This window comes from Polypterus senegalus, chromosome 18, assembly GCF_016835505.1.
Source record: "Polypterus senegalus isolate Bchr_013 chromosome 18, ASM1683550v1, whole genome shotgun sequence".
In the NCBI taxonomy this organism is placed as follows: domain Eukaryota; kingdom Metazoa; phylum Chordata; class Cladistia; order Polypteriformes; family Polypteridae; genus Polypterus; species Polypterus senegalus.
In genome coordinates, this window is record NC_053171.1 from 33,187,887 (window position 1) to 33,211,529 (window position 23,643).

At 38.6% G+C, this 23,643-nt stretch overlaps 1 protein-coding gene across 2 annotated transcripts; it reads right to left on the bottom strand.

The window, feature by feature from the left end:
* Window positions 1–214: 214 nt before the first annotated feature.
* Window positions 215–22,791, bottom strand: jmjd7 (jumonji domain containing 7). Of its 2 annotated transcripts, XM_039741801.1 has the most exons (8): window positions 22,695–22,791; window positions 17,391–17,544; window positions 15,909–16,162; window positions 9,788–9,844; window positions 6,837–6,932; window positions 6,545–6,621; window positions 6,254–6,413; window positions 215–1,019 (listed from the first exon to the last, which is right to left on the bottom strand). In XM_039741801.1, exons 1-8 carry the CDS (start codon window positions 22,741–22,743, stop codon window positions 931–933), a joined length of 936 nt encoding a protein of 311 aa, XP_039597735.1. In that variant the 5' UTR covers window positions 22,744–22,791; the 3' UTR covers window positions 215–930. The 2 variants fall into 2 exon arrangements, with proteins under 2 accessions (XP_039597735.1, XP_039597736.1); XM_039741802.1 differs by lacking the exons at window positions 17,391–17,544; window positions 22,695–22,791 and adding an exon at window positions 16,844–16,971.
* Between the last annotated feature and the right edge of the window lie 852 nt (window positions 22,792–23,643).

Below are 23,643 nucleotides of genomic sequence, written 5' to 3' on the forward strand. Positions count from 1 at the left end.
CCGGGTTCTCCCTGCGTGGAGTTTGCATGTTCTCCTGGTGTCTGCGTGGGTTTTCTCCGGGCGCTCCGGTTTCCTCCCAAAGACATGCAGGTTAGGTGGACTGGCGATTCTAAATTGACCCTAGTGTGTGCTAGGTGTGTGGGTGTGTTTGTGCGTGTCCTGCGGTGGGCTGGCACCCTGCCCAGGATTGGTTCCTGCCTTGTGCCCTGTGTTGGCTGGGATTGGCTCCAGCAGACCCCCGTGACCCTGTGTTCGGATTCAGCGGGATGGAAAATGGATGGATGGAGATGTAATTTGTAACATATTAGATGTTCCCTGAAGAAGGCCCTGATAAACATGAATTCCAGTGCACAGCTAGTAATGCTCAGGAGTAATAAAATGCTAACACTGGACAGGGCAAGGTTACACATGCGGAGTTCTTAAATATTCCAAGAGACGCCAATACTGTATTTGCCAATACATTAACCAATTACAGTTCTAGCCTTTTGTCCCAAAATCCAGCTTGATCAAACATTTTGTAAAATCAAAATATAAAAACATTTTGCAAAATTCTAATAAATTATCCAAGGCACTCATGTTACATATAAAATTAGAAAAAACCACACACACACAAAATCTTGTAGGTGTAAAACTAAAGAATTCCTATATAAAAAATTGACAAGTGCACAGTGCTGGCCATTTTAGTCAGGTCCAAGCTTAATACAATACCATGATCAAGCAGAAAACACATGATGTACGCTGGATCTATACTGGCTGAAACCAGCTCTTTTTAATAATAAAATTACTTTTTTCTTTTCATATCCACTCCTCCAATGAATCAGCTTCCTTAGTCTCTGGTGATTATTTTAGTTTAAAATATTTCTTTTTTCTGTTCTGGCTTATGTTGTTTTCAGCCATCCCCTTTAATGCTCCATCACTGGTGAATATCATTTATGATTCAGTTGTAGCTTCAGATAGGGAATCCAGCAGCTGGAAGTAATTGTATTTGATGTCATATTCCATGTCATACCAGAAGTTCACTGGGGAAAGACATACATTTATGTTATTAAGAGTAAGTCTATTTATAACACTAATTGCATGAGATTGGAGCTGTCAGTATATACCAGCGTGCTTTGAGTCACCTGCTCGACTTCTTGTTTAAATTAATTTCAAAACCAACAGTACAGTATTTTGACCTGTGAATTCTACTATCATACATTATTACACACTACTAACAAATACTTACTTTGAAATATTTTGTGCCATATACTATTCCTAGATACCACAGTATTTAGGTAGATAAAGGACCAGTGTGACACCCTAACTAAATTGCAACTAAGTCCTCTTAGGGTTGGTTTCCCGATAAATCATTAGAATCCAGCTTTCTTAGTACCATGAAACATTTTTAAAAATCACATAGATAACTATTTAAGTGTTCAAGAGTAGAAAAATTAAATTACACCTATCTAAAAACATTGATTCAGTCCATAGCACTGACTTAATTGTATGATCCTGAGCAAGACACAAAAGCAGTCATTGGGCTAGTCTGAGAAATACATTAATTGCTCTATTATGCAGTTATAATCTGTTCTTGGTATAAAACTATCATCTAAGTAAATGAACACAATATAAATGAAACTGATCTGGTAATGCTTAACACTGAGTTATTAAACTATTTCTAAATACTTAAATTCATTGATTCATTCCTTCAATTTCTGAATCAATTTTATTCCAGTATACAGTCCTGAACAGACTGAACTTAATCCAGGATAAAATAGGTACAGAGTAGATTTCCTAAAATGGGACATTTTGGATTTCATTAAATGTGGTGCGGGGAATCATTTACGTGAACCGGATGGCTCCCCACATTCATGATTCATGCAATGTAAAATGGACCAAACACAAGGTCACAAATACAAGTTTGGGATTATTTTTATAGGCCGACATCTTTTACCAATACTTAAGCATTTATATTAGGAATAACAAGGCAAGCAGATGTAGTCTTATTTTTGTTTTACTATCTACATCTTAGCTAAGTACAATTGCATGAGCATACCCAGTTAGAATACAACAGAATAAAATGTTACAGATCAATTTCAATGACTATAAATGCTTCATATGTGCAAATAGTGTAGCAGAATGCAGCTGATTTTTGAAAACTTAACATGTAAACATGTAAACCCAATTTTGTACAGCGTGTTGTTCTATGCAATGTGGAATATTGCATAAAACAGTACTTTTTATATTCAACATTTAGAGAAATATTTAGTTATAACTTTAAAAATGTAATTTAAAAAAATATTTCTTTTTGAAGTAAAAAAAGACAAGTAATTTCATTCTTTTTTTAAATAAATAAACCTTGAACTTAGCATTTTAAATAAGCCTACACACTTGCTTTAGATTATAGATTCTGCTATCGTAGCCTTTAATCAGAAATTAAAACATTTAAACCCAGGTAGAAAAATTTGAAAGCATATAACATGTGCAAATTATTATTATTTTTTAACAAAATGCAATATATACCTTATTGACCTGTCTATGGAAAAAAAAAATCATAGTAGGAAAATGTAATAGGGAAATAAAAATATCAAAATCTGCACCCTCATCTAACTGCACTAACAAAAACAGTTATTTCTGAGGGCTCTGAATTTCATGGAGTTGTCTACACGTCAGGCATGGTGGGGGCGCACTGCGTAGAGTTTGCATGTTCTGCCTGTGTCCGCGTGGGTTTCCTGTGGGTGCTCCGGTTTCCTCCCACAGTCCAAAGACATGCAGGTTAGGGGCATTGGCGATCCTAAATTGTCCCGTGTGTGTGTGTGTGTGTGTGTGCGCACGCCCTGTGGTGGGCTGGCGCCCTGCCCGGGGTTTGTTTCATGCCTTGTGCCCTGTGTTAGCTGGGATTGGCTCCAGCAGACCCCCGTGACCCTGTAGTTAGGATATAGCGGGTTGTATAATGGATGAATGGATGGTCTACACGTCACTAAATAGAATCATCATCCTAGATCGAAACCCTGGGTAGAAAAATATGACAAACATACTTGACAAATATTTAATGTTACTATTGCTGTATTTTTGTTTACATTACTGCTTACAAACAATTTTTAAAATGTCTTTTACCAGTATTAATTAAAAACATATAATCATTTTCCTTATTTTTCTCTATTTCAATTGTGGTCCTACATATTATTCTATTTCTGCATGTAAAGGTGGCAAAATCTGACAGGAAGGGCCCCATAGTGTGCAGTAATATTCCTCACCATCAGTGACAGTGACTACATATTCATCTGTCTCAAAAGTAGTTTGCTAGGTTTGTAAGTAAAAAATGGAAGTCATTAGATGAAAAATGGTTGAAATTCAATTGAAAAGACATTTTGGGGTTTCATGTGCTTTTTTGTAATTGTGGAATTGCTGTAACCAGAGTGTGTGTGTGTGTGTATATATATATATATATATATATATATACACACACACACACAGTGCATCCGGAAAGTATTCACAGCGCAACACTTTTTCCACATTTTATGTTACAGCCTTATTCCAAAATGGTTTAATATCATTTTTTTCCTCAGAATTCTACACACAACACCCCATAATGACAACGTGAAAAAAGTTTACTTGACATTTTTGCAAATTTATTAAAAATAAAGAAACTGAGAAATCACATGTACATAAGTATTCACAGCCTTTGCTCAATACTTTGTCGATGCACCTTTGGCAGCAATTACAGCCTCAAGTCTTTTTGAATATGCTGCCAGAAGCTTGGCACACCTATCCTTGGCCAGTTTCGCCCATTCCTCTTTGCAGCACCTCTCAAGCTCCATCAGGTTGGATGGGAAGCGTCGGTGCACAGCCATTTTAAGATCTCTCCAGAGATGTTCAATCGGATTCAAGTCTGGGCTCTGGCTGGGCCACTCAAGGACATTCACAGAGTTGTCCTGAAGCCACTCCTTTGATATCTTGGCTGTGTGCTTAGGATCATTGTCCTGCTGAAAGATGAACCGTCGCCCCAGTTTGAGGTCAAGAGCGCTCTGGAGGAGGTTTTCATCCAGGATGTCTCTGTACATTGCTGCAGTCATCTTTCCCTTTATCCTGACTAGTCTCCCAGTTTCTGCCATTGAAAATATCCCCACAGCATGATGCTGCCACCACCATGCTTCACTGTAGGGATGGTATTGCCCTGGTGATGAGCAGTGCCTGGTTTCCTCCAAACGCGACGCCTGGCATTCACACCAAAGAGTTCAATCTTTGTGTCATCAGACCAGAGAATTTTGTTTCTCATGGTCTGAGAGTCCTTCAGGTGCCTTTTGGCAAACTCCAGGCAGGCTGCCATGTGCCTTTTACTACGGAGTGGCTTCCGTCTGGCCACTCTACCATACAGGCCTGATTGTTAGATTGCTGCAGAGATGGTTGTCCTTCTGGAAGCTTCTCCTCTCTCCACAGAGGACCACTGGAGCTATGACAGAGTGTTCTTGGTCACCTCCCTGACTAAGGCCCTTCTCCCCCGATCGCTCAGTTTAGATGGCCGGCCAGCTCTAGGAAGAGTCCTGGTGGTTTCGAACTTCTTCCACTTATGGATGATGGAGGCCACTGTGCTCATTGGGACCTTCAAAGCAGCAGAAATTTTTCTGTAACCTTCCCCAGATTTGTGCCTTAAGACGATCCTGTCTCGGAGGTCTACAGACAATTCCTTTGACTTCATGTTTGGTTTGTGCTCTGACATGAACTGTTAACTGTGGGACCTTATATAGACAGGTGTGTGCCTTTCCAAATCATGTCCAATCAACTGAATTTACCACAGGTGGACTCCAATTAAGCTACAGAAACATCTCAAGGATGATCAGGGGAAACAGGATGCAGCTCAGCTCAATTGTGAGTTTCATGGCAAAGGCTGTGAATACTTATGTACATGTGCTTTCTCAATTTTTTTATTTTTAATAAATTTGCAAAAACCTCAAGTAAACTTTTTTCACATTGTCATTATGGGGTGTTGTGTGTAGAATTCTAAAGAAAAAAATGAATTTAATCCATTTTGGAATAAGGCTGTAACATAACAAAATGTGGAAAAAGTGATGCGCTGTGAATACTTTCGGATGCACTATATATATATATATATATATATATATATATATATATATATATATATATATATATATATAAAACACAAAAAAAAATCGTCTAATGAATGAACTTGAAAGAACAATATTCAAACAAATAAAAATTAAAAGGAAACAATCAGAAAGGTGAATTACAATAATACTTTTATAAAAGTCTTATAGTAAGGTAGACCTCAACAAATTCTTAAGGTGTGGTAATATTTTGGATTTAAGATTTCAAAAATCTATAATTCTCAAGGACTCAATGTGACAATCTGACCTCTCCTGGCAAGTTTCAAATGCTATCACATCTAACAGATTCTCAAAGAATTCCTTCTTTTTTGAGTGGTAAAATATTTAACATACCAACAAATAAGTTGTTATCTGGTAGATATTAGCTCATTTATCAACAGCTATGGCAATGTTTGGTTGCACGCTGAATGGCTGTATGAAGTTGTGATTTCACATCTTTTGCCAATATTTCTGCTGTTCTCATTATTGTAGTGGCCGACTGCGGTATCTGCTTGTGTTTTTCCTTCAGCTAGTTTTGTTAAGTACTGAGTTTAACTCATGACCATCACTCTGACACTAATTTATTTTTATGTCACTCCAAAATCCACATTACTTTCACCGAACACTCATTTGCATGTTGGCCTAAAGTTAATTAATAAATTAACGTATTGAATGAATAATACTGGGCTCAGAGTTAATTTACAGTATTGTCTGTGTTCTCATCTCATTTTTGTGAGCATATTTCCTACAAGAGTGTGTTTTGTTTCATAATTCTGCTTCACACTGCCACTTTTCACAACTGCAACAGAATCTGAACATATCAGACAATTGTAATGCCCTTGACACAGGCAGATTTAAAACAGACTTATTGGGCTACTCATTTTTGAACACTGTTTTCAGTGTCAACTTTTTTCAACTTCTGAACAAGCCATTTATTTGAAATCACTTGCAAGTTTCTACCCTCTTCTCTTTCTGCCTTTGTCGGCTCTGCTTGCTTGTCTATGATTTCTCGGAGACAATGAATGTCTGGCTGTGCTGCTCTAAGTGATTTATATAATGAATGCAACTGGACAAGACAACATTTGGAAGACCTCTGCAGTTAAACTATGCTGCACAAGCACAGAATAATAATAAATATATACAACAACCAGAGAAAAATATCCTTTCACCTGCGATACAGCCATGAGATTGTTGTACATGATGAAACCATAGCGATGGTAGAAACATCATCTCTCCTGCTTTTACAGTGCAAATCAGGGGTCTTGCATTAGGATACCCCGGAAACTGCTCTAAATCAGGGTTCAAAGGGTCTACAGGAATCCAGGGAACCTAAAAATAAAAATGATTAAAAAATAATTTAAAAAAATAGGGGTTACATTTTCCACAATTTTTAAAAGACACATTTATCTAGTGAAGGGAAGAAGTAAAAGCTGTTAGGTTATATTAAAATCCCTTCTTACTTTATCAGCACACTCTTCATCCACAATACTAAATGTACCATCTTCCTGCTCATGGAATGTTGCTGGATGGTACAACTCTGAATAAAATTATAAAGGCAAGAGTCAAGGAAGTGCAAAATTGCTGGACCCATCTGCTCCCATCACTGATGCAAGTTAATCTGCACAGAATCCCCTCAGAGCCCACAGTGAATCTGCAGTCGTAAACAGTAGGCAAAATGTTGAGAGTATAAATAAATATGATATTAACAACATTAGCCAAAAAGATAAAAATCCATCATACAGAGATCCTGACCATAAGGAACAAATGGTCGATCCGATGGAGGAATGAGAATAAATTGCTTCTCTCCAGATATCACACAGTACAGGTTCTCGTAGTGGTCTTTGTGCACTATGGAAAACATGAAATAAAAGCATCTTTGAGTCAGAATCAACCAGGCTTTACTACAACCTGTGCAGTTCAAATAAATTACAAGAAAATGAATCATAATTTTAACTAATAATAATAATTAAAAAAAAGCCTCATTAAACATCTGTCCTCCTTTAACCATCATAACCAGTACTTGAAGAGGCTTCTAATATTAAAAAATAGGGATGGGCAATATGGCTAAAAATTAAAACAAATTAAAATTACTTCTAAATATTCTTTGGGGGGGCACAAAATAAAGGTTTATTACATTGTGCAAACTGAAAACACAACTTTAATTCAAAAACAAAATTTTATTGTCAGTGAGTTAAGGTGTACAATCTGTGTAGAATGTTCTATTTATTTCACATCACTTACAAGGACCTTTCCTTAAATTGTGCAGCTTTATTTGCAACTTTTTCTTTTATTGCAGCCCTCAGTGCCCTTCCCTATATGTCAATGTTTCATCAAGATATTCCACCTTTAAGGTGCACATAAAAAAAAGCTATAAAGCTTTTGCAGATGAGCTTCTTGCTGTATCTGCTACCAGTAAATTTAATGTCTAGGCTGCACATGTCACAAAGAAAGAACAGGGATTTTGCACCATCCTGGCCTGTACACCTTTGTGTTTTCTCTTCATGTTGTCACCGTAGTCATACTATACGATTGCCCTCTGCAGTCTTCAAAAGGAATATTTAGTTCCTCAAGTCTGTCCAGGGCAAAAGAAAACAATTTCTCCTACTGTCTGAGTTGAAAAATACACTAAAGCTATCAGATGCTCACAGGCTTTATTTTCAAAAATTGGATGTGCTGCCACTTTCAGCTGCTGCTGTCTTTTTCAAAGCTTTGTATTTTACATTAGTTTGACATTCAATTTTTCATATCCAAAACAATTTCAGTCAACCAGCTCATTTGCAAGAGAGCCTCCATTTGTCACATCCTTTGCAGTAATGTTTTGACTGTACACATTTGACCAGTTTATCAAGATAAAGTGTTTTCTTGACTGTTTAACTGTACAATTTGGTTTAAAAAAAAAAAAAAAAAATTGACATTGATTTTTATGTCAGAACATCGCTTTAAAACTTAAATTTGAATTAAACGATTGAAGAAGAAAAATCAGTGAGCCCTACTATGGCACAATAATAGAAAGATATTTTCTAAATCCGCTTTGGCAATTCTTAGATTGACCTGCTTAAGTCTTTAATATTGGTTTTTGCCCTTATATTCAGTGCGGGTGAGACAGTCCTGTGGCCCAAAAATGGATGGGCTGATGGTAACTTAGGCTAAATATTCTGAAACTCTCCCAAGTTCTTAATAAGGTGAAATGGTAAGGCAGGCAAACCTGACTAAATGGAAAATGATGTTGTTATGAGTTTGCTCAAAACTTTTCTACTGCATAATAAATAAAATCTTAACGCTTAAGTGACAAGATCGGTTCCCTCCCCCACAATCATGGAGTATGTTATTGTGCCACAGAAAACTGTATTCTAAAGTGAAATTAATACATTTAAACATAACACATTTCTCATTTCAAAACATGCAAATAAGTGCGTGCACCAGAAAATGGAAAATGTGACTTTATGTCAGTGTAATACTGTCTAGAAGGTAGTGTGTATAGAAATGTACTGTATGTGAACCATGTGTAATGTGTGAGCTTAATCCTTTAAGATTATTATCCAAATTTATGCATGCTAGATTCTGATTGGTTCGTTGATGCTGCTGGCTCTGGCACTACAGACTCTACATTAGTTTAAGCCCGTTTGAACATATGTACAGTATGTTTAAAGAAGGTGGTTTGAAAGTAGGAGAGTGTGTACAGGGCAGAGAGAAAGTGTCGTCAAGTCCTGTGTTTATTGCACTGAGGAGCGAGTAAGGAAGAAGCTGCTCTTTTATCAGTTCACAGTGGATAGGCAAACACCTACTCTGGAATCCATTTGAATATCAGAGCATTAACAGGCACGCCTTTGTGTACAATTAATACATTCTTACTTATATAAAAAAAAAACTATCATGAAAAGTATATACCAAATACCAGTATAATGTACCTACAAAAACTATCTAAATTTTTAATTACACCACGAAATGGAATTTTAGCCATACTGCTCACTCTTGCTTTCTGTGTAATGGTATTATCCATTCATTTCCTAAACAATAACTGAAGGAATACGATTTAAATTACGTGCATCATGGGACTTGCTGTTTGGCATGTTTTTCATACAGACAACCAGAGTTAAAATACAATAGCATTGTACAACAGCAATTCAAAAAGCACAAAAATACAATGTGGTGGGGACTGGGTGTTACACAAAGTAACCAGAATAGCAGGCTGCAAACTAGAGGTGGAAGCCAAAACCTGCAAGTTCTGCAAGCCTGTTCTGTTTAAATCATTAATTATAAATGACTGTTCACTTTGAGAAACTTGATAGCAAGCTTTCTCCTTTTAAATTAATTTAATTACATTCACTCTTCATTTCCCACAGTGAAAGCCAATTTTTCCAACTAAGGAAATTGCTTACATTACCCTTTATTTTTATCAGATGCTGCTTAGAATCACAGAATGAACAGTTTACTTACGGTAAGTAACCGGTACTCTTACTTCATTCCTAAATAACAGAAAGTGAAGTATATGCTGTTCCAGCTTTACTCACTATCTTCTTCAATGACAGAGTACAAAATAGTGGCACTAGAAACAAGGTATTAAGTTACTGAGCCAGGTTCCAGAGCTATGACTACAATTGCTATCCTATACCTCTATTAAATGTTTCAAAATAGCTAAAAACTCCTATCATTCACTAAATTGAACAACCTTCATTAAAGACAAAGATACAATATTAACATACTTGATGTGATTGCAGCCGATTCTCCCATCCAAAAATTCACAGCATCAGGCTTCTTGCCTGCAAACAAAACAAAGAAAAAGAATTGTGGAGTTAGGTCAATTATATCAACCACACACCAAATCCCATTGGCACATACTTTAGTGGTACACCTGAATGCCTCTTGTAACCCCACAAGCCCTGGTATGTTGTGGAAGGAACCACAAGAGTATAGGGCCCTGAGGCCACTGCTGCATACCACTAAGAGCCTATGGCAACCACAGTTATTGTCATTAAGCTTTGGACACTTCGAATGTGCCCTCTCCTATTCACCACAGACAGGCTGACAAGGACCAACTGAGGCCCTGTGTTTATGGTATTCAAATATAGTTTTCTCAGTATTACTGTTATTTCCTCTTAGACTTAAAAAACTACATACAAAGACTTTGTCTACTTAATCCCTTCTTTTTACCTTTTTTAATAAGGTTCTGGCCAGATTTTCTTTTACTTTATATTGGGAAATTAAAAATGTTTTCTGTGCCATCCATAACAGAAAGGTAGTGTCAAGGTGTCCACAATAACATTCAACACTATATTAGAAATATAAATATATAACTCATTGTGCCTATTCCTAGCTGCCCTATGAATAATCAAGCAGATTTATGAGAATGTACTGGAATTTAAACTGAAATTTTAAAAATATTGTAATTATATTAGGTTAACTTGCAACTGTAAACTGGTCCCACATGAGTGGGTTTTGTGATCGACTGGCACTTGTTCAAGGCTAGCTCCTGCCTTGCAGTTGAAGATGTTGGGATGGGCTTTGGCCTCCTTTGATCCTGGAGCAAAGAAACTATGTTTGAAGAAGTTATGAGAATATTTAAAATAAATATAAGACAGGGGACTGGACACACTGATGAATACATCTGATCAATGTACAAATACACATACAGTATACGTATACATACAGTGGTGTGAAAAACTATTTGCCCCCTTCTTGATTTCTTATTCTTTTGCATGTTTGTCACACAAAATGTTTCTGATCATTAAACACATTTAACCATTAGTCAAATATAACACAAGTAAACACAAAATGCAGTTTTTAAAATTATGGTTTTTATTATTTAGGGAGAAAAAAAACCCAAACCTACATGGCCCTGTGTGAAAAAGTAATTGCCCCTTGTTAAAAATAACCTAACTGTGGTGTATCACACCTGAGTTCAATTTCCGTAGCCACCCCCAGGCCCGATTACTGCCACACCTGTTTCAATCAAGAAATAAGAAATCACTTAAATAGGAGCTGCCTGACACAGAGAAGTAGACCAAAAGCACCTCAAAAGCTAGACATCATGCCAAGATCCAAAGAAATTCAGGAACAAATGAGAACAGAAGTAATTGAGATCTATCAGGTAAAGGTTATAAAGCCATTTCTAAAGCTTTGGGACTCCAGCGAACCACAGTGATAGCCATTATCCACAAATGGCAAAAACATGGAACAGTGGTGAACCTTCCCAGGAGTGGCCAGCCGACCAAAATTACCCCAAGAGCGCAGAGACGACTCATCCGAGAGGTCACAAAAGACCCCAGGACAACGTCTAAAGAACTGCAGGCCTCACTTTCCTCAATTAAGGTCAGTGTTCACGACTCCACCATAAGAAAGAGACTGGGCAAAAACGGCCTGCATGGCAGATTTCCAAGACGCAAACCACTGTTAAGCAAAAAGAACATTAGGGCTCGTCTCAATTTTGCTAAGAAACATCTCAATGATTGCCAAGACTTTTGGGAAAATACCTTGTGGACTAATGAGACAAAAGTTGAACTTTTTGGAAGGCAAATGTCCCGTTACATCTGGCGTAAAAGGAACACAGCATTTCAGAAAAAGAACATCATACCAACAGTAAAATATGGTGGTGGTAGTGTGATGGTCTGGGGTTGTTTTGCTGCTTCATGACCTGGAAGGCTTGCTGTGATAGATGGAACCATGAATTCTACTGTCTACCAAAAAATCCTGAAGGAGAATGTCCAGCCATCTGTTCACCAACTCAAGCTGAAGCGATCTTGGGTGCTGCAACAGGACAATGACCCAAAACACACCATCAAATCCACCTCTGAATGGCTGAAGAAAAACAAAAAGACGACTTTGGAGTGGCCTAGTCAAAGTCCTGACCTGAATCCAATTTAGATGATATGGTATGACCTTAAAAAGGCGGTTCATGCTAGAAAACCCTCAAATAAAGCTGAATTACAACAATTCTGCAAAGATGAGTGGGTCAAAATTCCTCCAGAGTGCTGTAAAAGACTCATTGCAAGTTATCGCAAACGCCTGATTGTAGTTATTGCTGCTAAGGGTGGCCCAACCAGTTATTAGGTTCAGGGGGCAATTACTTTTTCACACAGGGCCATGTGGGTTTGGATTTTTTTTTCTCCCTTAATAATAAAAACCATCATTTAAAAACTGCATTTTGTGTTTACTTGTGTTATATTTGACTAATGGTTAAATGTGTTTGATGATCAGAAACATTTTGTGTGACAAACATGCAAAAGAATAAGAAATCAGGAAGGGGGCAAATAGTTTTTCACACCACTGTATGTATATATATATATATATATATATATATATATATATATATATATATATATATATATATATATATATATACACATACATACATACATAGCTCAGCATAAATGAGTACACCCCTTTTAAAAAGTACAAATGTAATCAGTAGCTCAAAGAACAAAAGAACAATTTCTAAAATTTTTACAAGGCTGAGTTTTATTGAACACTTGTTTAACTCCACAACATGAAATTAAGGTTAATAATATAAATTAGATCACAAAATCTTCAGTTTTACTCAAATTGGTTGACGCAAAAATGAATACACCCCGCAATAAAAACTATTACATCTAGTATTTTGTATGACCACTGTGATTAGTAAAGACAGCACCAAGTCTTCTAGGCATGGAATGAACAAGTTGGCGACATATTGCAACATCTATCTTTTTCCATTCTTCAAGAATAACCTCTTTTAGAGCCTGGATGCTGGATGGAGAGTGATGCTCAACTTGTCGCTTCAGAATTCCCCACAGGTGTTCGATTGGGTTCAGATCAGGAGACATACTTGGCCATTCAATCACCTTCACCATGTTCTTCTTCAGAAATGCAACAGTAGCTTTAGATGTGCGTTTTGGATCATTGTCGTGTTGGAAAAGACCAAGTGCACGGAGTGATGGCAGCATCTTCTCCTTCAGTATAGAGCAGTACATTGTTGAGTTCATGATACCATCAATGAAATGCAGCTCCCCAACACCAGCAGCACTCATACAGCCCCACATAAGGACACTGCCTCCACCATGTTTCACTGTAGGCACCATGCATTTTTCTTTGAAATCCTCACCTTAACGACGCCATACAGTTTTGAAACCATTAGTTCCAAAAACAGTGATCTTTGTCTCATCACTCCAGAGTATAGAGTCCCAGTAGTCTTCATCTTTTTCAGCATGGGCCCTAGCAAATTCTAGGCGTGCTTTTTTGTGCATGGACTTTAGGAGAGGCTTCCTTCGTGGATGATACCCATGCATGCCATTCCTCTGCAGTGTGCGCCGTATGGTGTCACGGGAAACGGTCACTCCAGTTTGGCATTCTACTGCTTTAGCTAACTGCAGTGACTTGCATGGCGATTTTCTTCAACCCTTCTCATCAGAAGACGCTCCTGTCGAGACGATAACTTCCGTGGACGGCCTGGACGTTTCTGTAAGATGGTTGCACTTCCTTTCTTAAATTTTTGGATCACTTTTGCTATAGTATTTTGATTGATATGTAAAGCTTTGCTGATCTTCTTGTAGGCCTCACCTTTTTTGTGTACAGTAATGAGTTCCTTTCTCAGATTTTTTGACATTTCTCTTTCATGTAGAGCCATTGCTGACAGCATGAAATGGGAAGGGCTTTTCTTTGCTAAGTAATGCCCTTTTATAGTCACCTGTCTGCTGGACACCTCTTAAATGAATCATTAGACTCACCTGTGGTTGAATGCCTGTTAATTAGAATTTTGTAGTCTTAAGTGTGGCTTTTCTCCTAAGACTATAATTGGGGTGTACTCATTTATTCAACATGGGCTTGAATTAATTTGTTAGGAAAATCACTTTTTTGTCTGTGCAAATTAACAAATCTTGTTTGCAATCAATGGCCCACATTTGTGGGAGTATTTTGTAGTACAGTATCTCATAGAAAATGTTAATACTGAAAGGAAACTAAAGGTTTTCTGACAAATGTAGTGGGGTGTACTCATTTATGCTGAGCACTGTATGTGTGTATATATACAGGTAGGTGTATGTGTGTATATATACAGGTAGGTGTATGTATGTATGTGTATATATATATATATATATATATATATACTGCTCAAAAGAATTAAAGGAACACTTTTTAGTCAGAGTATAGCATAAAGTCAATGAAACTTATGGGATATTAATCTGGTCAGTTAAGTAGCAGAGGGGATTGTTAATCAGTTTCAGCTGCTGTGGTGTTAATGAAATTAACAACTGGTGCACTAGAGGGGCAACAATGAGATGACCCCCAAAACAGGAATGGTTTAACAGGTGGAGGCCACTGACATTTTTCCCTCCTCATCTTTTCTGACTGTTTCTTCACTAGTTTTGCATTTGGCTACAGTCAGTGTCACTACTGGTAGCATGAGGCGATACCTGGACCCTACAGAGGTTGCACAGGTAGTCCAACTTCTCCAGGATGGCACATCAATACGTGTCATTGCCAGAAGGTTTGCTGTGTCTCCCTGAGCAGTCTCAAGGGCATGGAGGAGATTCTAGGAGACAAGCAGTTACTCTAGGAGAGCTGGAGAGGGCCATAGAAGGTCCATAACCCATCAGCAGGACCAGTATCTGCTCCTTTGGGCAAGGAGGAACAGGATGAGCACTGTCAGAGCCCTACAAAATGACCTCCAGCAGGCCACTGGTGTGAATGTCTCTGACCAAACAACCAGAAAGAATTCATGAGGGTGACCCAAGGGCCCCATGTCCTCTAATGGGCCCTGAGCTCACTGCCCAGCAGCATGCAGCTCGATTGGCATTCGCCATAGAATACCAGAATTGGCAGATGCACCACTGGTGCCCTGTGCTTTTTACAGATGAGAGCTGGTTCACCCTGAGCACGTGACAGAACTGAAAGGGTCTGGAGAAGCCATGGAGAACATTATGCTGCCTGTAACATCATTCAGCATGAGCAGTTTGGTGGTGGGTTAATGATTGTCTGGGGAGGCATATTCATGGAGGGTCACACAGACCGCTACAGGCTTGACAAAGGCACCTTGGCTGCCATTAGGTATCAGGATGAAATCCTTGGACCCAATGTCAGACCCTATGCTGGTACAGTGGCTCCTGGTGCACGACAATTCCTGGCCTCATGTGGTGAGAGTATGCAGGCAGTTCCTGGAGGATGAAGGAATTAATACCATTGACTGGATACCACACTTTCCTGACCTAAATCCAATAGAACACCTCTGGGACATTATGTTTTGGTCCATCCAATGCCACCAGGTTGCACCTCAGACTGTCCAGGAGCTCAGTGATGCCCTGGTCCAGATCTGGGAGGAGATCCCCCACAACACCATCTGTCATCTCATTAGAAGCATGCACTGATGTTGTCAGGCATGTATACAAGAACACAGGGGCCATACAAAGTGCTGTGTACAATTTTGAGTTGCTGCAATTAAATTTTGGCAAAATGGACTAGCCTGCCACATAATTTTTTTACTCTGATTTTTGGGGTGTCTTTGAATTCAGGGCTCTGTAGGTTGATCATTTTCATTTCCATCAAACGATGTGGCATCCTTTCGTTCCTAACACATTACCCAGTCTATATCAGTATAGATATCCAGGAGGATTTCTTTTTCCCATTGAGATCTGATGTGTTTTCAAAGTGTTCCTTTAATTTTTTTGAGCAGTTTATATACACACATACACACTTCACATCTACACTTGCATTCTGTTTTGACACTACAACTGTCACTTATTTTTCTAATTTACAGAAATTTGATTGAAAATTACACATGAAGCTGAATTTTAAACTTTTCAAAGGCTTGTCTTTTGTAGCTCCACCCCAACCAATTATAAAATTAAGGTCAGTTACCTAAGGCCTTACTCATCCAGGGAATATGTGTCTCCAGGTCTCCAGCCAACTCTGGTAGCTCCTCTGTCAAATTGGAGCACTGCTTTTGAATATAAAAAACTCCATTGGCACTACACTTCTGCTCAACTATGTCCAGAAATGAAGCAAAGGGCATTCGGCGCTCCTCAGGCATCACAAATCGACCCTGGTATACTGCATCTGCATAACCATTTGGTGTGACAGCAACACTAATGATCTTTGTGCCAACCTTCTCCCTGTAGTAAAACACAAAAATGCACATGAATTTACTTATGATGGTTAACTACTCAAATGAAATGAAAACTATCCATCAAATGTATCTGAGAATAACTATGCAAAATTACTCATAAATCAGCTTTACGGAGGTTTAATGGATCATGGCATTAAAATCCTACTAGTGGTTAACTGCAAATGAGCAAACCTTTAAACTTATATGTTTAGAGATTAAACAAATGCACCTACCAAACAGTTTCAGAGTCAATACAATGTTATGCCATACGACACTATGAGGCTGATGGAGGCAGGACAACAAGTGTAGGTAGCAATGCAGTTTAATTAATATTTAAAACGTCACTGTGGTCTGTGTATTTAATAAATTCTATAATATACATAACCTGTTTTATATTTACAAACAATATATAGTTTATTTCCACTAATTATTATACTACTGTACATTGCTTGCCTTTCATTCTTAGATGTTATACATTTTTGCTTTCACTATTACACAGCATCAGTCTATAGAACATCATTTCATGTGCTCTGCCAGGAGAAAGTATGAAGCAGTTCTTTGCTTCCAGAGAATTCTAACAAAAGATAGTGAAGCTTCTAGTTAAACAAATTTGTCTTATTGTGCCACTACAATCTTAAACTTTTAAAACACATTATCACACTTCAAAATACAGTACAAAGCTGCTGACCTGCTAAACCCTGGGACATCTGCATGGTAGCCTTCCATCATCTCCAAACAGAAAGATAAAGAGCACTCTAACCACTACAGCGGTCTTCATCCTCCCAAATTCCAGTGACGTTTTCCCCAACAGAGCCTGGCAAGGACTGTATGCAAACGTATTTAATACAAATGAAGTATAAAGTTACTATTTGTGTTGGGACTGTTTTTTGTTGCTGTTGTGGTTCTTCTGACATCATTGTGACTTTGAGGCAGTATTAAAGGCAGAAATACCATTTTAAAGTGCATTTCCAAGAGCTGGACCCAGTCAATTGGTGGATCTAATTACACCCTGCTGGACTCGCTGGTCACAGGTGTCTCCCTGTAATTTATGCCATAATTTATACAATATGTATTCAGAATATTTAGATAGAGGAGGGCTTCATCAGTTTAAACCATTGCCACAATAAACTTAAACTTTGAAGGGAAATGAGAAATGTGTAGTTACTATATCCTGTGTTTAAACCGACACTCTAAACTCCAACTGACCTGCAACTGTGTGCACTGTGAAGCCTCACCTGAGGTATGCTGGAGTCCACTTGGTTAAGGCCGGCCAGTGGTTGAAAGCATTTCTTATGATGCATGGCTTATTGGGTGTGATCCAGTCTCTGTAAAATTCAAGTGGGGATGGAGGGCACTCCAAATAGGGCACAGACTCATTCAGATAGAGTTCTGAGGATAAACAGAATTTAAAAAATGGAAATCAACACACCAGTGAGTGGTCATTAAACATTTTTTTTATTTTTAAATGGCTCTTATTAAAGTCAGAAACCATCTCTTGTGTAAAATAGAGTGGCTTAGATGGCTTCCTTACCTTAAATTTCTGGAATATTTGTTCCTTTAAATATTTACTGTCCTTTTGTTTGCTTGAATTGCCTTTTCTACCACATACCAAAGATATGCACATTAGGATACCCGCTGGCTTTAAATTGGCCCCAGATGAGTGTAATTGTGTGCATGAATGAACCCTGTGACGGCCTTTCGCCCCATCCATGGTTGGTTCCTGCCTTACTCTCAAATCACTAAGATAAGAATTTTTGGATTGTTCTTTGCTTGGCCCTTTAACCAATTTATCGAAGGCATCCATACCAGTCTCTCCACAACAAAGCACTAAAGTTCACGAGAGACGCACATCTATAAGGGTTATGGCCTTAAGTGGTCAAGACTGGGTATCTGGTCTCCCGAGATCAACCAAAGCCATCCTCTTGCATTTACAAGCAATTTTGGTGACTTTGCGATGAAGTATTAGGTTCTATTACAACAAAATTGGTGAATGTATGTATGTTACCTTCCCAGTGACTGCAGGGAGAAGATCAGAATCTAAAAGAAATTTAACATGTCTGCTAACAGAAGTTAGTGTTGTAAGATTTTTCAGGTAACAAGGACAGAAGTTTCAAGGCAATGTTGTTACACGTATACTTGCTAATCAGGGACTCCGAGAGTGGTTATAACATGTTGATTAGTGCATGCAAGTAAGATTTTTACTGCACACGTGACAAGAATTACCTTAAAAACCTATAATTCAACACTGGTTTAAAAAAAAAAAAAACAGTGTAATAATACTGCTTTACATCAAACATTCTAAACAGTGCTAAACATGAATTGGAAACGTATCACATAAATGTCCATCCATTATCAAAGTCATTTACTTGTGTGCAGGATCACAGGAGGCAGCTGCCTATTCCGATGCTATTAGAGGAGTACACCGTGAACATGGTGCCAGTCCACTGCAGGGCACTAGCAAACACCCTTACCCTCACTTCAGAATTGCTAATTAACCTAACTTGGGGCTTCTCAGTAAACAGATAGAAAGAACTTTACTTGTTCCCAGAGTGAAATTTGGCTTTTCACAGAAGCTTAATAAATATATCCACACATACAAACACGGTAGTCTAAAAAACCCACCAGAATGACTAAAAAGAAAAAAATTCTGATTTGGCAATTACATTCACAGAAAGGCATATGCAAGCATATTGCTGCTGGTATAAAGCAGGGGTTTTCAAACTCAGTTCTGGGGACCCTGTGACTGCAGGTTTTTCTTCCATCCATACTAATAATCAGTAACAACAACTGATAACACTGAGCTCATTTAATTAGCTGGTATTTTCTTTGTCTTCTTTTTCTACATTCAAAAAAGCACAGCAGTATGATTTTACATTTATATAACATTTAGAAATATTTCTATTTTAGCTATAGATTTAAATACTTAACTCTCGCTTGTTGAATTAATTATAATTTGCCCTTTCTCTGTGCAGTTTTGCTCACTTCATTGTATCTTAATAATGACAATTAAAAACTAGCAGAGCAGACACCCAGGGAAACAACACTGAATACTGAAAGGCTGCAACTACTTTAGTGTTAGACCCACTTCTTCTTCTTCTTCTTTCAGCTGCTCCTGTTAGGGGTCGCCACAGCAGATCATCATCTTCCATATCTTTGTCATCTGTATCTTGTTCTGTTACACCCATCACCTGCATGTCCTCTCTCACCACATCCATAAACCTTCTCTTAGGCCTTCCTCTTTTCCTCTTCCCTGTCAGTTCTATCTTTAGCATCCTTCTCCCAGTATACAGTGGTGCTTGAAAGTTTGTGAACCCTTTAGAATTTTCTATATTTCTGCATAAATATGACCTAAAACATCATCAGATTTTCACTCAAGTCCTAAAAGTAGATAAAGAGAAACCAGTTAAACAAATGACACACAAATATTATACTTGGTCATTTATTTATTAAGGAAAATGATCGAATATTACATATTTTTGAGTGGCAAAGGTATGTGAACCTTTGCTTTCAGTATCTGGTGTGACCCCCTTTGCGTTTCCGGTAACTTTTGATTATTCCTGCACACCGGCTTGGAGGAATTTTATCCCATTCCTCCGTACAGAACAGCTTCAACTCTGGGATGTTGGTGGGTTTCTTCACATTAACTGCTCACTTCAGGTCCTTCCACAACATTTCGATTGGATTAAGGTCAGGACTTTGACTTGGCCATTCCAAAACATGAACTTTATTCTTCTTTAACCATTCTTTGGTAGAACGACTTGTGTGCTTAGGGTCGTTTGTCTTGATGCATGACCAACCTTCTCTTGAGATTCACTTCATGGACAGATGTCCTGACATTTTCCTTTAGAATTCTGATATAATTCAGAATTCATTGTTCCATCAATGAAGGCAAGCTGTCCTGGCTCAGATGCAGCAAAACAGGCCCAAACCATGATACTACTACCACCACTATGTTTCACAGATGGGAGAAGGTTCTTATGCTGGAATGCAGTGTTTTCCTTTCTCCAAACATAACGCTTTTCATTTAAACCAAAAAGTTCTATTTTGGTCTCAAACGTTCACAAAACATTCTTCCAATAGCCTTCTGGTTTGTCCACGTGATCTTTAGCAAACTGCAGACGAGCAGCAATGTTTTTTTGGTGAGCAGTGGCTTTCTCCTTGCAACCCTGCCATGCACACCATTGTTGTTCAGTGTTCTCCTGATGGTGGACTCATGAACATTAGCCAATGTGACAAAGGCCTTCAGTTGCATACAAGTTACCCTAGGGTCCTTTGTGACTTCGCCGACTATTACACACCTTGCTCTTGGAGTGATCTTTGTTGGTCGACCACTCCTGGGGAGGGTCTTGAATTTCCTCTTTTTGTACACAATCTGTCTGACTGTAGATTGGTGAAGTCCAAACTCTTTAGAGATGGTTTTGTAACCTTTTCCAGCCTGATGAGCATCAACAACTCTTTTTCTGAGGTCCTCAGAAATCTCCTTTGTTCGTGCCATGATGCACTTCCACAAACATGTGTTGTGAAGAGCAGACTTTGATAGATCCCTGTTCTTTAAATAACACAAGGTGCCCACTCACACCTGATTGTCGTCCCATTGATTGAAAACACCGGACTCGAATTTCACCTTCAAACTAACTGCTAATCCTAGGGGTTCACATACTTTTGCCACTCACAAATATGCAATATTCAATTATTTTCCTTAATAAATAAATGACTAAGTATAATATTTTTGTCTCATTTGTTTAACTGGTTTCTCTTTATCTACTTTTAGGACTTGAGTGAAAATCTGATGTTTTAGGTCATATTTATGCAGAAATACAGAAAATTCTAAAGGGTTCACAAACATTCAAGCACCACTGTACTCAGCATCTCTCCTCTGCACATGTCCAAACCAACACAATCTCGCCTCTCTGACTTTGTCTCCCAACCGTCCAACTTGAGCTGACCCTCTAATGTCCTCATTTCTAATCCTATCCATCCTCGTCACACCCAGTACAAATCTTAGCATCTTTAACTCTGCCACCTCCAGCTCTGTCTCCTGCTTTCTGGTCAGTGCCACCGTCTCCAACTCATATAAAATAATTAGACCCACTAATTAGTAAAAAATGGATTAAACAATTAGAACACTTAGAAAAGTAGAATGAAAACTGAGATGAAAATACTGTTAAAAAGAAAAAAATGTTATTCCAATATTAAAATATACTAAGCAGTTATATATTTTTTTTTTTACTAAACTTAGTTTTCCAATTTCTATACTGTTCCCAAAACACAGAACCTGGGAAATAACAGTTAACTTAATTAGCCCAGGAGTCAAATTAAAAACAAGCTGGGTGGAACAAAAACCTGCAGCCACAGTGGGACCCCAGGACCGAGTCTGAGAACCCTTAGGATTCCCAGCAGCGTTTCTCGACACACTTCTCAGTTCGTTGGCTTAAACTTGTCAATGTTAATGTGTAAGAGAGAGGATGAGTAGCACTGTTCAAAATGGTACCCCGCTTTGTATTCATCTCTCCTTCTCTACTACCTTCAGGGGGTCCAGAGTACATCACATTATCTGTGTCTGCCCGATTGAGAGAGAGAGATACTTTATTAATCCCAGGGGGGAATTCACATAATCCGGCAGCAGCAGCATACCGATACAAAAAACAATATTAAAGAGTAATAAAAATGCAGGTAAAAACAGACAATAACTTTGAATAATGTTAACGTTATTATTATTAACGTGTTTGCTGATTTGCTGGGTCCCTCTTGAAATGATGTTAACCGCTCAGCACACCACATCGTAGACATCTGTTTTGACCATCACTTAATTATAAAACACGTGAAGGACCTACATTAAAGGTGCACAGTCTCCAAAGAAGACAGACTGCTGTGCCCCTTCTTATATAGTTCTTCTGTGTTGCGAGTCCAATCCAGCCCGTCACTGATGTGGACCCCCAATTACTTGTATCAATGCACTACCTATACATCCGTCCGGTGGCGAGTGATTGGACAAATTGGTTTTGCTGATGTTGAGATGCACACAATTCCTTCGGCACCAAGAAACAAACTTCTCCATGTGACTCCTATACCGTGTCATACGTGCAGAATGATCCGAAAATTTCTACAAGTGCCATGCTGTGATATTCAGGGTGAAGACTAACGAAGACGCCTCATGGACTCTGTTGGGTTTTAATTTAATTCAGTTTATTTTTGTATCGCTCTACTGAGTGCAGGATCGGACCGCTGAATCCCCCGCCTGGTCGCCGTACGCGAGCATTTACACCCGTTTTTCCACTGTCTGCCAGGCTCTCCTCCCGATTCCCCAAAGGCGGCACCCGCGCCAAGATTTGAACCTGGTGTTGTGAGGCAAATGGGCTAACTATGCCACTGCGACGCTGAACGAAAACGATACATCTAAGACCATTTGCTCAAAGGTGTAATATACGCCGGCAAATGAATTTGAGAATCTATTCATTGAACTTTAAAAACTGAAAAAATGTAAACCTGAAATGGACAGTGACGACGATCCTAATCTGGCTACCCAGGTGGTAACTCACCTCTCGCTTGTTTAGCGAATTCCAGTAGACATTCACGCACCTTAGCCATGCTTCACCTGACAGTCAACAAGAATGCACGGAGACAAGTTAGTGAGTGGCTCAATGCGCTCCAGTGAAGCAAGTGGTCGCTTGCACCGACATCTAGCGGCTGGAAGATTGACTCACTTTTTTTTAGCCTTTTCCTATGACGGTCTGCGTACGGAAGCGTATTAGGGCCACGGTGAAAAAAAAATACGGACACAGCGAAAAAAAAAGACTAAATGTCGAGATTAAAGTCGACATGCTGACTTTATTCTCGACATTTACGTCGAGATTAAAGTCGACATGTTGACTTTATTCTCGACATTTCCACTTTATTCTCGCCATTTATGTCGAGATTAAAGTCGACATTTACACTTTATTCTATTGTTTATTTTGTCAGTAGAATGTCGCAAACTAAACATCTTAAAATTAATGTTCAATTTACTAGATTTTCTCAAACCCCTTCATTAATTAATGTAGCACATTAGATGCTTTATATTAAGTGTTCCCCGACCCAGTTTTTAATCTTTATGCGCTTCTTCAACTGACTTCCTCTTGCACTGAGAGGCGCAGACAGCGATCGCCGCACATTGACTTCATGATGTTCCTGCTCTAAGAACATTCAGAATACTAAGAGAAATACTTGATATCTTCTTCACGATGAAATGCACTAAAGCATGTATTAAACATGGGTGGCGGGGGACACGGTGGCGTGGCTATAGAGCTGCTCCCTTGCATTAAGGGGTCCCCAGTTGTATGTTCAGTGTAGTACAAAGTCCCAAAAACTGGATATATGAATGGGTATCGCACAGGTTTAACTTAAATATTGTGTAAATATTGGGCTTGGTGGGTCGGAGACACGAACACAGGATTAAATGGATGTTCTTCTGAGCGGGCTTTCTTTATTGCATGCGTGCTGTCTCTATCT